This window comes from Neodiprion fabricii, chromosome 5 (genome assembly GCF_021155785.1).
Source record: "Neodiprion fabricii isolate iyNeoFabr1 chromosome 5, iyNeoFabr1.1, whole genome shotgun sequence".
In the NCBI taxonomy this organism is placed as follows: Eukaryota; Metazoa; Arthropoda; class Insecta; order Hymenoptera; family Diprionidae; genus Neodiprion; species Neodiprion fabricii.
Genome location: NC_060243.1, coordinates 26,206,193 through 26,219,253, shown reverse-complemented (window position 1 = coordinate 26,219,253; position 13,061 = coordinate 26,206,193). Strand labels below are relative to the sequence as shown.

The following is a 13,061-nucleotide window of genomic DNA, read 5'->3' as shown; positions in this document are numbered from 1 at the left end:
TTCTTCATTGTAGTTCATACTAATGATAACAGTAATTATTATTATTCAGAAGAAAATTATGAGCTGTTTTAATTTATACTCATTAAAAATACACATTGATTTACAAATGTTTTAATCGTACGTTTGATTCACATAACCTATCGGGTTGATTGTGAGTTCATTCGGTTGTTAAACTTTCTACCCGTATGAAAATATTTTTTTAAAAGACGTATGAAGCATTGTAAATAAAAAATAAAAACAGCACCTTGCTCGCTTAAACTTTTCATGTTCCATAACACATTCTTGGATGTTTGGCAGTTTATTTCGGCAATTTGATGCCTCTGCCTTTCTCTGTAGTCATGCAGTGCCGGTTCCACGAAATGTGTGTTTTTGCAAACACGCTTCTGCTTTTTCGGAGAGAAAAATCTCCTTCACTTGTACATGATTCGTTAAATGTGAGAGAAAAACAGCGTGATTTACTGGTATAGGTGAAAAATTAAAAATAGTTTTCACGTTTTGTTCTTCTTTTCAAAATTTGCAGACAATAATTTGAACCGTTTTGGCGATCGGAAATCGAGGAAAATAACTTTTTCACTATATGAATTAGTTTACACGATGCTGTAAAGAATTTTATTTATGTAAACACTCGAATTCCGGCGTAGTTTTCTGTTCCTGGAAAACGAATGCCGATAACCTTTGACTGGGAAAGTACTTGAATACCGTCCAATCGTTATCAGCTAACATTGCAGTTTGCAGTATATTGCAAGAAAATAATATATCGCTAATACGGTTGCTACGCACTCGCAGCATATGTGCCAAGGTAGCCACTTAGGCATGTGCCTACGAATCCCAAGTCCCTCATCAATTATCAATTTGACTCACGTGAGTTTCTCCCTGTGCGTAGGATACCTTATAGCTACAAAAGTAGCACGAATTATGCACCAACTATAATCAGCATTTCGTATTTTCGTGTCAGAAATTTCTACAATTATCACACTGAGAACACACGCTAAAAAAATTGTTTAAATATTGTTGGAATTACGAAAAACGAGGTACGCCTAACCATTTTGCGCCATTGTCGATCCTTTTTTGGTTACTGCAACGCGAAATCAGTTTCTTCGGCTTACTCTACTTTATTAGTTCAATAAGGCCTTAACGTCAATTTATCGTTGCACAAGCGTTAAATTTTTGTAACGGTTACAAGAAAATCTAGTAACAGTGATCGTAATGAGAATGAATAGTAACGGATACCAGACTTTCCGGTAACAGCTACAAAACTAATTTTTATTTTGTACTTGGAACTATATTTTTCGATTGTGGTATAAAATGAAAATAGTTGAGAACCGGAACTTGATTTCTCTCAGTGCGACTTTTACTTTTACCATTTCCCGCACCACTTGTTTTGCTAATATTTTAAGATATCGCATTTGGTTGTTGAAGATTTCTCTTCTTTCTTCGCTCGAGTTTATAACATTTCACGATTCAATACTTTTCAGAATTTATCTCGTTCTTTGACAGAAGTACTTTTTTTCTTGAAAAAAATTTGAAGCTCTTGCCAAGAGCGAAATATTCGAAATAGTCGTAACTTCAAAAATACCGAGAAAAACGTCGCAATTATAATTTGATTCACACTTATTTAGATTCTTCGCGTCATGATTTTCTTGGTTTTTCATACCGTGTACAAAAAATGATAAAATAAAGTTACGGGAATAGTAGTAAAAAATATTAAACGACAGGAAAAATTGAATGTAGAATAAAACCGTCGGCGTTTTCTTCGCTACTAGATTTTTCCCGTCATCTCACCCTGTGAGTTACGCCACTGTTCGCGAGCCAGGAACATCACTGGTCAACCCATTGCAGAGAAGTTATTGTCAGTCGGTGTTCACTGTCACTCTGTACCGGATTATCTTCAGTTTCAAGTCCATGTATACCTATAATGTGTATAGTTATGTCGAGATATATTAAGCGAAATGAGAAAATGTGAACGGTTAATTAACAGTGAGACGCGAAAATTTGTGCTGTGTCAAAGTTTCTCATTTTGAATAATACAACGATTGAAAAAAATTATTCGCAATGATTGAACGTTTAAACAAACCGTAATTCCACGGATATTATGTTTACTTTGTCATTTCCGTTCTTTTGTTACTAAAATTCTATTATGCGTTGGTGAATTGCAGTGATTCGTGAATAAATAAATAAATGAATTAAATAAATGAGCGAATGAATGAATACCGACAAAGTAAGTAAAAATAAAAAGATCATTCTCAATGATACGGATGAATAATATTCGCAATAACTGAATTGAGTAATCGGGGCGCGATTAGTGATGAACCGATAACCGTTTTTTACACGTGCACAAAAATAATAAATAATGATATGTCAATCGGTTTATTTTTCAACTAGCCTGAGTCGGAGGAGTCAGCTGCTGCTGTGAATAAAAAAATGTATGTCTTCGCACAGGGGAAATAACCTTAGATAACCTTCGGTTGGTTATAAATAAAAAGAGCGATGAATGGGTGGTGATCCCGAAATAATCAATACTTAATATAACGTGTTTCCGATCACTCGAATCGCACGTACGTTTTTCATATAATATATACGTACAACGCTTAGTCCGAGATTACAGCCCATCCAAAATATTCCGACGAGTTCGTTCAACTCCGAATTAATAATCGCGATAATAATAAGAAGAGAGTCGAGAAAAAGAAATAAAGAAAACAACGAAAATATATCAATATGACGCAAAACCAAGAATTAGATTCAACAGCTGCTCGAACTGTCAAGACGGAAACATCGCCGGTTCAGATTACCGGTCATACTTTAGCGGTAATGCTGACTTAGTCTTACAACAACACCTGTGACAATGATTGTTTTATTTATAAATCAATCTCACCGAAAATCAAAAGAATTCCTATTATTGGTTTTCACAATTTTAAACCTGTTGATTACTTTTGTTCGATAAACGATAAGATTCGCGATGAAAGAGGAATTTATCGATGCATAATTGATTACATTGCTTGAGAAATCGGGAAATCGGTTCAAACTAGCTTTTGATGATCGGATGATTACGATTTGAGTCTGGTTTTAAGCGCGATACAACAGGTCCTTTCGAGGCTTGCAGAGTCTCCCTTATAATGCTTGACAATTACTTAAATGACTGACAAATGGCTGCAGAGCTCTCAGAGATGACAACAATCACGAGTCAACTCTTTGCGCTTTGGTTTGTGTGTATGTATGCGTGTATGTATGTATCCGTGTGACTTAAATCCACCAGAGAATGACGTATGAAACAATTGCAGGCAATTTCAGAGTCAATTGATTTATTTACAAGCCAAAAGCACCCGTGTTTTATAAATTTATAACCTACCGAGGGCATTTATCTTCGAATGACGTTCGCAAAACGCTGCAATTACGCTGAAACCTATATCAGAATCGTTTCATTCACGTGTCCATTATATTTCCGGCGAAGAACCCCGACCAAGTTGTTGAAACAGGAAAATTGAGCGGGTTATAGTTTTCAAATGAGAGCCGTTCGAAGTTCTCGACAAATCAGGGAGCACCGCGCGAAAAAATAACGGCCACTCTGCCACCGGAAACAACTGCCAGATGGCGCTCGCTTCGATCTCCGCGTACCGATTGGCCGTGACTTCAACCGGCTCTCGTTCGAAAACATCAACACCCACGATTTTCTTTCCTTCGCAAATCCGTTTCGGTTTACATCGAAGAGTACAGCTGTCGAAAAATTAATTGAAAAGTTTCGATTGATCGATCGATGATTGTAAGATTGAACATCTACTAACGGTTAGATGGAAAGCGAGACGTTTCTGCCGATACTTACTTGTAAAGAATAAAGGACGTTCTGACCCAAGTAATTGTCGAATCAAACAAAGTGATCTCCTCATAGTTATTTATGAAGAACAATTGAACTTGGGGGGAGATTATTTCGCCACTTTGATCTTAAAGGTTTCTTTTTTGTTCGATTTTTTTTTTTTTACGATCAGCGGAGAGCTTTCGCCGGCGAACACGTCGACAATGCCAAAGTCGTAGATGTGAAGACAGTTGTAGGAAGGTGAATTGTTCGATTGTACGTGATGCTGGTATGGCACGACACCTGGCAGCGTTGTTGCAAAGATGACATTTTATAAAATTAGTACTTTTCGCCGTCTAGTAACTGTCAAAAACTAAAACATTCTCTGTTTCTATTTACCGAAATTATTGTGATACGCGAGGTTATTCGGGGTCAGACAATTGTAACCGTAGTTATTACTGACTGCTGCGCTACCACACGGTTTTATACGTTATACGTGAAGTAGGTTCAATGTTTACCTTCTTGCAATTTAGCTCAGTAATAGCGTGGAGCATATAAATAGGCAGGCGTATATAGATCGTTCACTTGCAATCCAACAACACACTTTTATCACATGGGCTGCAGAAGGCCGCATACAAGATGCTGCTGCCCACTCGATTCGTCGATGCATGTGGATCGGTTGAAAGGAATCTTAATGCTTCAGCAGCTCTTTCTGTTCCTTTTTCACTTTCAGTTTGTGCAAAAATACGATCAACGTCTAGACGGCGCGTAAACTGGATCTTGAATCAACATCGGATATCGATTATCGACGATTTTGATAACGGGTTTAAAAAATTAACTCCTATATTACTTCAACGAGTTTTATTTTCGCCAATAGTAAAACTGCAGCTATCGTTCTCTTTACTACACCATTATCTAATTCTCGTTACAACTACGTGTAAACGGAGATTAGCGAACAGCTGGTATTTACTTATAGGCATACTCGAAAGGCGAAGAACCTTTCGATAAATGTCACATAGCGTCTATAAGACACAGTAAGAATTACACGCAAATCAGATTAGGTTATCTAAACTGTTATGTATATACGTTATGTACCGTGAAGCTAGACCGTATAAGCCTCGGATAGCAAGGAATGTCTCACGCGTTATTACAGTCGTTATTATTACATAAATACGTACTCATCTACACCGTTAGCAGCGACCATGACCTGATGTCATAATTGTCCTTATCAACATTCGAGAATCGAAGAACGCTTCAATTTTACCGGAAATTGATCAACCGAGGTACGGGAGAAAATTCCGGGCTTAGCCAAAGATAAACTCACACCAAATAATCGCTAAGTATCTATCGATACGTGTAATACGTAATCCACCAAACGGCGGGTACACGAGACAGTAAGCTCATAAGGAACAGGCGGGAACGGCGATCGAAGTTGTTATCCATGGTCAGGAATTGAATTCCTCGAGCTGTTTGTTCTGCAAACCGGATAATATATCTCGTTCGAATAATTTCTTCGCGAACGATAAAGGAATAGATTATGTCGGTACCGTATACATAATACTTAATACCATCAGTATCCGTGTAAAAGAGTATTATTATTACACGCTTGTGCGAGGTATCAACTTTTTTCTCTTCTTTTTTACTATAGCTGTCACATTATTATAGATATTCAGGTATCGTTAGGAATTTGCCTTGTCGTTAGTGCAAATTGGAGGCTTGCAATATTGAGCTGAGCCTTATTTCTCATTTTTCTCCTTGTTATTCGTCCTCTTTACAAGTATTTGTTTTTATGGATAGTGGGAATTACGTATGAGAAGGTAATCCGGTGAAAACATACTCTAACAAAAAATCCAAACCATTTTGCTTCTCAAGTTTCACTTTGGGACAGACGAGTTAAACGTTATGTTTTTTTCATTCCTGCCCGACAATTGGTGACGCGTTACTATCAACCTCGCGTACTAGAACACGTAGTTTCATTCGATGCCAATTGGTTGCAATCGTCGCTCTGTTCCAAGCACGACGACGCCAAAAATATTAATAGAGCGTCTCGAATGAAACTGGGACGGGTTGAAATCATGCCGGGTGGTATTAAGATCCAGCGATCATTGAGTCTCAATTTCTTTTGTTTTCATTTCGCTATGTAATAAATTAAGAATACACTTTTTTGTATCTGTCTACTTCCCAAAATATCCGAGACTCCTTTTTTCAACAAAAAAAAAAAAGAAAAATAAAAAAAATCGTTCGATTATTCGATCTGTGCGCATACTTTTCCCAATGTGAAACGCGATAAGGGGACAAATTTAGAAAGTATTGCAACAAAAATCACTCGTGATTTTTCCAAAGCGACGAAAACGACTAAAACGAGGAAAATATATTCACAGTAAGTAATAATAACAAGGAAATAAAAATAATGATGGGGTGCTGTATTGTGATAAAACCTTTCAGTGTGCTATAAATAATGAAACGCAACCTCGTTCTGGGAACCTCCAACTTCAGTCGGTGCAACGTATCTCAGAGATTGCTCGGTGTGTTGAATTTTAATGAATTACGCATCTTATTATCGTGAGATTGTACGTTTCATTAGAAATTTTCCAATTTTTCGCTTGTTCCATATTCTTTTTTATTCTTCTTGACGTTTCAAAGGCGTTGAAACGCGATGATTTAACTGTCTATAAGTCGAAAATGAATGCGCAAAATAAATGGAAGATAATTACTGTCACTCAAAATATGTCAGCGTAACCTTCTTAGCGTTGGAAAATTGATATTTAGCTATTTCGACGCTTGGTTGACCTCGTTTGATGCCAAAACTATACATTGCAATGTTAGAAATAATTTTTGTAAATGTGATCCCTTCCCATAGCTGAGTATTTGTGTGCCAAAACTAACGAATGATGTGTGAAATGTATCGACGAAAAATGTTAGTATCCAGGTTGGAAGAGTGAAACTGAAATTAATTCAGGTGAACTTTAATTACAGAATCTATTTTCTTAGCATGAAAAAAAGTTGAAAACAGCTGCAATTGCAAACGAAGCATAAGCTCAGTTTCTAATCATGCGCACCATGATTTTGGAAAAGTAACACCGTTGTTTGTTTTCTTTTTTGCTATAATCACGGCGCTTGTCCGATTTTTATCAAGCCTGTTATAGTATCTTTGAATAAATCTGTTTATTATCTGTAACTTTAATAAAATGATTTCGTTTATAACTCTATGAAATTTCAGCGTAACCAGTATGCAAGATTTGCGATAAAAATTTATGATTTTAAACGTTCAAATTGAGTTGTAATTCATCAAGAATTGACAAATGGCACGAGTCCTCTGTCAAAAAATGACGCAGTGATGGAGTTGGCCTAAAATTGTAAATGGAAAAAATTTTGGTTCATTTACTTTAAAATTTGTCAACGTATTATACCTCCATTGCTATCCCGACACTAACGTGCGGTATTCGCTCATTTGTTTCAGGATTTGAACGAGGTCCGAGACCTCGGTGCCTCGGATTCGGAGGCGTCCGGGTCTTCGGCTATAAGCGCAGCCATCGAGGATTCCGGTGTAGAAACTGTTATGGGCAGTACAGACTCGAGCGGAAACGCGGGGGGTGGTCAGTCCTGCGGTCTCGTGAGTTCGCTTTTCCCGAGCAGCTGCAGGGGTCGCGCCGAAGCTTTCGCGCGTCGTCTTCATCACCGTCTGACGTCGCTAGGCGGCGAGGGGGATGAACGAAAGCTCGGCGCTGAGCTGGCGCCATCTGAGACCTCGTGGCTTCACTCGGGAGCTACCGCGGCGCCTGCGCAAAGCCAACAGCAGGTACTCCAGCGCCAGCCGAAGCACAGCTCGGACTCGGACCTCTATTTCGACTTCGACATCGATGATCCGGACGGCCCCGAATCGCCAGCCGAGGAGATTACCGCCGCCGAGCTTGCGGGCCTGCTACTGAACCCCGAAGCTCTCCCTCTCACCCACTGCCCGGAGCCCGGCTCACTGGGCTCGGAGTCTGGGTGCGTATTCTCGTCCCCGGCCTCCGGGGCCTCGCCGGAAAGCGACTCGTCCGAGGTATACTACGATCCTGAGACCTCGGAGGCGGAGCGGGCCGAGGCGTTCTACGACCTTGAGAATTCGGACAGCGACGATCCCGGTATTGAAAACGGACATACGGCCCGGGTCGTCGGACGGATACACGGATCACCGAGACCCGGTGAACCACCACCTCCGTCTAAGGCCGAGTCCTCGGAGTCCTGCAGCGAGTCGAACGCTTTTGGACCGTTCCGTAATGCGAAGACGGTGGGGCACAAGGCAAGCTCTGAGGACTCTCTCGACACCACATCTCCCAGCCACGAATCCCTTTGGAGCACCTTCGACGACAGTACGATGTCCCTTCAGGACGAGAGTCCCGCACGGTCTTGGGGAATCGGAGGTCTCGTCGCTCCCGTTAACGTTCACAAGTCCCACTCCGACTCGGAGATCATACCGTCTTTGAACGGGGCGAACGACGAGGGCGATTTCGCAAGGATCAAGCCGAGGAGTCTTCAATTTCCGGGTGCTAGCGACGAGGCCCAGAGCGATACGGAGACCGACCACTCGACCTACAGCAGTAGCATAAACATACCTGGTGATCTTACCCTGGAGTGTCCGAGCGGGGTCCGAGTATCGCTGCAGGACGATGATCTGCTCGTTAAGAATGAGGTGGAGCTAGAGGTTCAGGACGAAACGGTGACGAACAGCGAGGCCGAGAAGATGGTTGAGCTCCTGAAGCGGCTCGGCACCGGGGAGTTGATCGACAACGAGGATGAGAACGACATCGTCGAGGAGGAGGAGGAGGAGGAGAGGCCACGCAGGGTGAGACGGTGCTCGTCGCTCAAGACCGGAAAGACGCCACCCGGAACTCCGGGGCGCAAGAAGATCGTCAGGTTCGCCGATGTCCTTGGGCTAGATCTCGCCGACGTGAGGACGTTCCTTGACGAGATACCGAAGGTCCCGAACTCCGCCTACTCGGATCTCAAATACGACGATACCCTCATCAAGGAAACCTCACCTCAAAACTGGCACTCCAAGTACCTCCAGACCCAGACTTCCAGCACCCTGGCTAGACACAAGCCTGAAAAGCTGCTGGTACCGCTCTTCCAGCAGCCCGGTGGCCTTTCCGACTTCCTCGACAAGGTCCGCGAGCGTCAGGTATGCCTGGAGAACGTCCTCGTCCAGGACCCCGTGAGTCTCTGCCTCAGTGGTACTGTCAGGGTACGAAATCTCGACTTCCACAAGTCCGTTCACATCCGTTACTCCCTGAACGGATGGCAGAGCTTTAGCGACCTTCAAGCCACCTATGTTACCAACTCCTGTGACGGGTTCAGCGACAAGTTCATCTTCACGCTTTATTGTCATACTCTAGCCGTTGGTCAACGGATCGAATTCGCCGTCAGGTATCAGTGCAAGGGTGCTCAGTACTGGGACAACAACGCTGGTGCAAATTATTGCTTCCAGTGTCTACCCGCTGTTCCTTCCACTTCTTATATACCCATTACTGCTAACGATAACGGATCCAGGGACTGGCTTGAACCTGCTTTTTACTAGGGTAGTCTTTTCCAATGCGCTGGATTATTTAGGAGGCGACAGGAATCGGGTGAAATCCGATCCTGGAATGGAGATTATGCGATGATGTTAATCATGATCATTGCCGCCATTCTGCAGGGGGAAAAGACAAGCGGAATTCAGTCAGTAAACTTTTGAGGACAGTATGAGTTGGCTTGGAAAAATTGAGAAAATACAGATTCGGTAAGAATTGTTATCACTGTATCAATGGAACAAGTCAGTGATGTCAACCATGGTACTGAACTTATCAAACTCATTGCAGTTTGTCGATCATCAGGAAGGGGAGTGGTTGAAAATCATGCATACCGACATGAACAAACTGCAAGTTTTATCACAAAGTGACTTGTTTGTCATAGAGAGCAATATCAGAAGCAATGTGACTAAATCTGTAATTTCCCAATTTTTCACGGTAAGCTCACACGGTGATCGCCTCAACAGTATCTCAAAGTGATAATTTTCTCTTCGCACTTAGTCCACTTCCTTTTCAATCCAGTTTCTTACTCTTTTGATTTCCGTGTGCTTCTTTTACTCAAATTTTCGTGATCACTTGATCATTTTCGAAAAATCCTATGGCAACTCTACTCGAATTATTACGAGTGTCTCAGGGCTACTGCAAATCTGGAAATTAAAAAAAGTCAGGGGTTTTTATTATGTGTCTGAATTTCGAATTGCTTGAGCATTAAATTAACATGTTTCCAGTATAACGGCGCAGATTCTAATATTCACGTATGATAATTCGCAGAGCAGTGAAAATTTGGAAGGCGATAAAAAAATTGTCGAGGTGGTTTATTTTCACTTTGCTATTCCTTCGAGAATTACGACTTTCGATTACTACGATTACTAAGCTGCAGCTGATTGTGAGTTGAATCATCGCTACAATTATCGTTCGTAAATGGTGCGAGTGCGAATTAAGTGCAATTTCGTTTGTTTTTTTTTCTTTTTTGATTCTCTTCACAACACGTAGAGTAAAGAACTTTTCAAATATATATCCCAAGACGCAACAAGCCTGCCTCATTGAATAAAGAAGGAACAAAGAAAAAATGACTAAACAACGTTCACTGTTGTGACAAGATCGTATAGCTGAATCGTTCGGTGGAGCGAATGCAATAATAATTATGCAGCGCGGAACACGTTACAGCTGCAATAAACGAGAAAGCCTTGATAATAATCTGCAGAATATCTTTGTATCGCGGAACAAACGCGAGTTTTACGATCTTAATTTCCATTCTGACGGAAGCACAAAAAGAGTTTTAGTTTTTTTTTTTTTTTTTTTAATCTTTCTTATTTTTTCTCACAAATAATCAGATAACGGTTACTTAACAATTCTGCTCTCTAATTTCTACAGACACATTTGTAAGTAGCATAATCGAGGAGAGACACTGAGACAAATCGATTCTGGTCTTTACGTCCAGTTATAAGAATAAAAAAATCGTGCGTATTACAAATTTAGCACGATCTTATCATGTTCCGTTCAGAACTTTGTTTCACACTGGCATACCTAAGAAATAAATAAATGTCGTGCTGATTCGATCGTATTAATAATACCTATTATATAGAAAATCATATACTACAGGTTCAGAGTGATTATTATATACATATAATACGTCATGACATTAAAGTTCTTTTCCCTATTAATTTTTTTTTTTTTTTTCTTTTCTCTAGACACTCGTTGTAAATTTGGTATTATTTCAAAGACGGAGAAAATAAAAGAGAAATAGAGAGAGAAACTAATAAGAAAGACGAGTTGGGCGGGGGGGGGGGAAGAAGTTAACATGTAGGCGGTATTAGGATGCTTATGAATTGGAAAAAAAATGCCGATTGTTGGAACCGATAGACTGAAACGAATTGAATTGAATTATATTATCTGTTACGAAAAGGTGCGAAAACCAAGGAGATATATTGCTGTTATGATAATTGAATAGTAATAAAAAACAAAAAATGAACCGATAAATATAGAGAGTGAATTGCTAACGACTGTACGGTTCAATGCGCGTGCGCTAAACTTCGAGAGCAAGAGCAGTTGTTTTGTCATGGTGACCAACATTCATAAATTCAGACGACAGGTCTCCCCGATGCATGTAACCTCAAAAAGTTTTATCCCCATCGGTCATCTGAATTTACGAATGTCGGTCACCCTGACAAAACAACTGCTCTTGCTCTCGAAGTTTAGCGCATGCGCATTGAACTATTTGGTCGTTAAAAATTCACTCTGTATAGAACCGAACCTATATATAGATATATATTTTCTAGGTTTACAATTACGAAGGAAAAATATCTATCTACTTATATTATTATTACTATTATTATTATTATATGTTATATCCGTTCTCCACATAACCGAAGACGCAGACTAACGAATTTAAGCTTATAAATAATACAAACCTCACGGTAAAATGTGTCCTCTTTTATTTTATAACAATAAACATAAGTAATGATTGAAAAAAATTAGTCATACGTAATGAAGTTGTAAAGGATAATATTTATCTGATTAGAATTTTCGATGGCAGCGTATTGAAATTTGATTTTTCTGATTTGTGAATTTTATTCGTTCGAATCCATCATAATATAATAATATTGTATATTAAATTTATACACGATAAATATCGAATTGAGATTGTAGAAATGCGCTACAATCGAATTTGAATTTGAATTGATAAAAATATTATTATGTATATGGTTATAAACGGCATAAATTTAAATATATAATATACGTGACGTGTCAAATGACTTAGATTTTAACGAAACTTATAGTATATTATATATATTACATGTTATATTAATATATTCATATATATATATATGTGTGTATATATATATATATATATGTATATATATAACTAGTATATTTTTCTATGTACGTATTATCTCTAGTCTGTCTGTAGAGTTTTTTTCTTCTTCGATAAGAGAAATACAAAACAAAAATCCAAAATATAAAAATATCGAGTGAAATGAACGAGCAATTGAAAGGTCGACGAATTGTATAATCGAATAATAAAGAAAATTGATAATGGTAAAAAATAAAATCCATATAATCGCAGCACGATTGAATTCTATAGGTAGGTAAAATTTGAGGGTGGAAAGAGAGGAAAAACTATAAAACTCCAGATGTATAGGCACTGCATAAGAGAAATTAATGACAAAAAATGATAAGAATAGTGGAATGAAACGATCTTGGGCAATAATGATAAATTAACGAGACCACTGAAAATAAATAATAATTAGTCTTTGTTGTTGTTGTTGTTGTTGTTATAGTTGTTTTTAGGCCATAATATATTTTTTAAGTTTTAATTTCATATCCATTATTCATTTTCCTTTTTTTCCAACCGATCGTGAAAATGATCGAATCTATTCCTATCATTTGATAATTAATAAAAATCGAACGTACACTGTACGCGCAATATAATTATAACATTACATACGAATAATTGTAAATATATTATATACATTGAATAAAACGTGCATACATCGTGTATATATACGTATCCCAAACACCTATTATATGTATATGTATATATATATATACCTATATAAACTATGAAGTGTGTATCGTAACACGTTGTCACCGAAAGCAGGTTTATATATTGTATACATAAACTATTTATAAATATATACATATATTGCATACGCAAGCAAGTAATAATGTAACGTTGTTTCAGGACTACGCTGATATACACAATAAATCGTTTTCCTTTTTTC

The 13,061-nt window shown here is 38.9% G+C and overlaps 1 protein-coding gene across 7 annotated transcripts in view; it reads left to right on the top strand.

The window, feature by feature from the left end:
• The window catches only part of LOC124183227 (glycogen-binding subunit 76A), a 24,846-nt gene extending 11,785 nt beyond the window's left edge, over nt 1–13,061 (top strand). For 3 of the 7 annotated variants that reach the window (XM_046571425.1, XM_046571424.1, XM_046571423.1), the window contains exon 2: nt 7,248–13,061. In XM_046571425.1, coding sequence (XP_046427381.1) covers nt 7,347–9,347 — 2,001 coding nt within the window. In that variant the 5' untranslated portion in view covers nt 7,248–7,346 and the 3' untranslated portion in view covers nt 9,348–13,061. The other 4 variants (XM_046571422.1, XM_046571421.1, XM_046571427.1 and 1 more) reach the window with 4 other exon arrangements.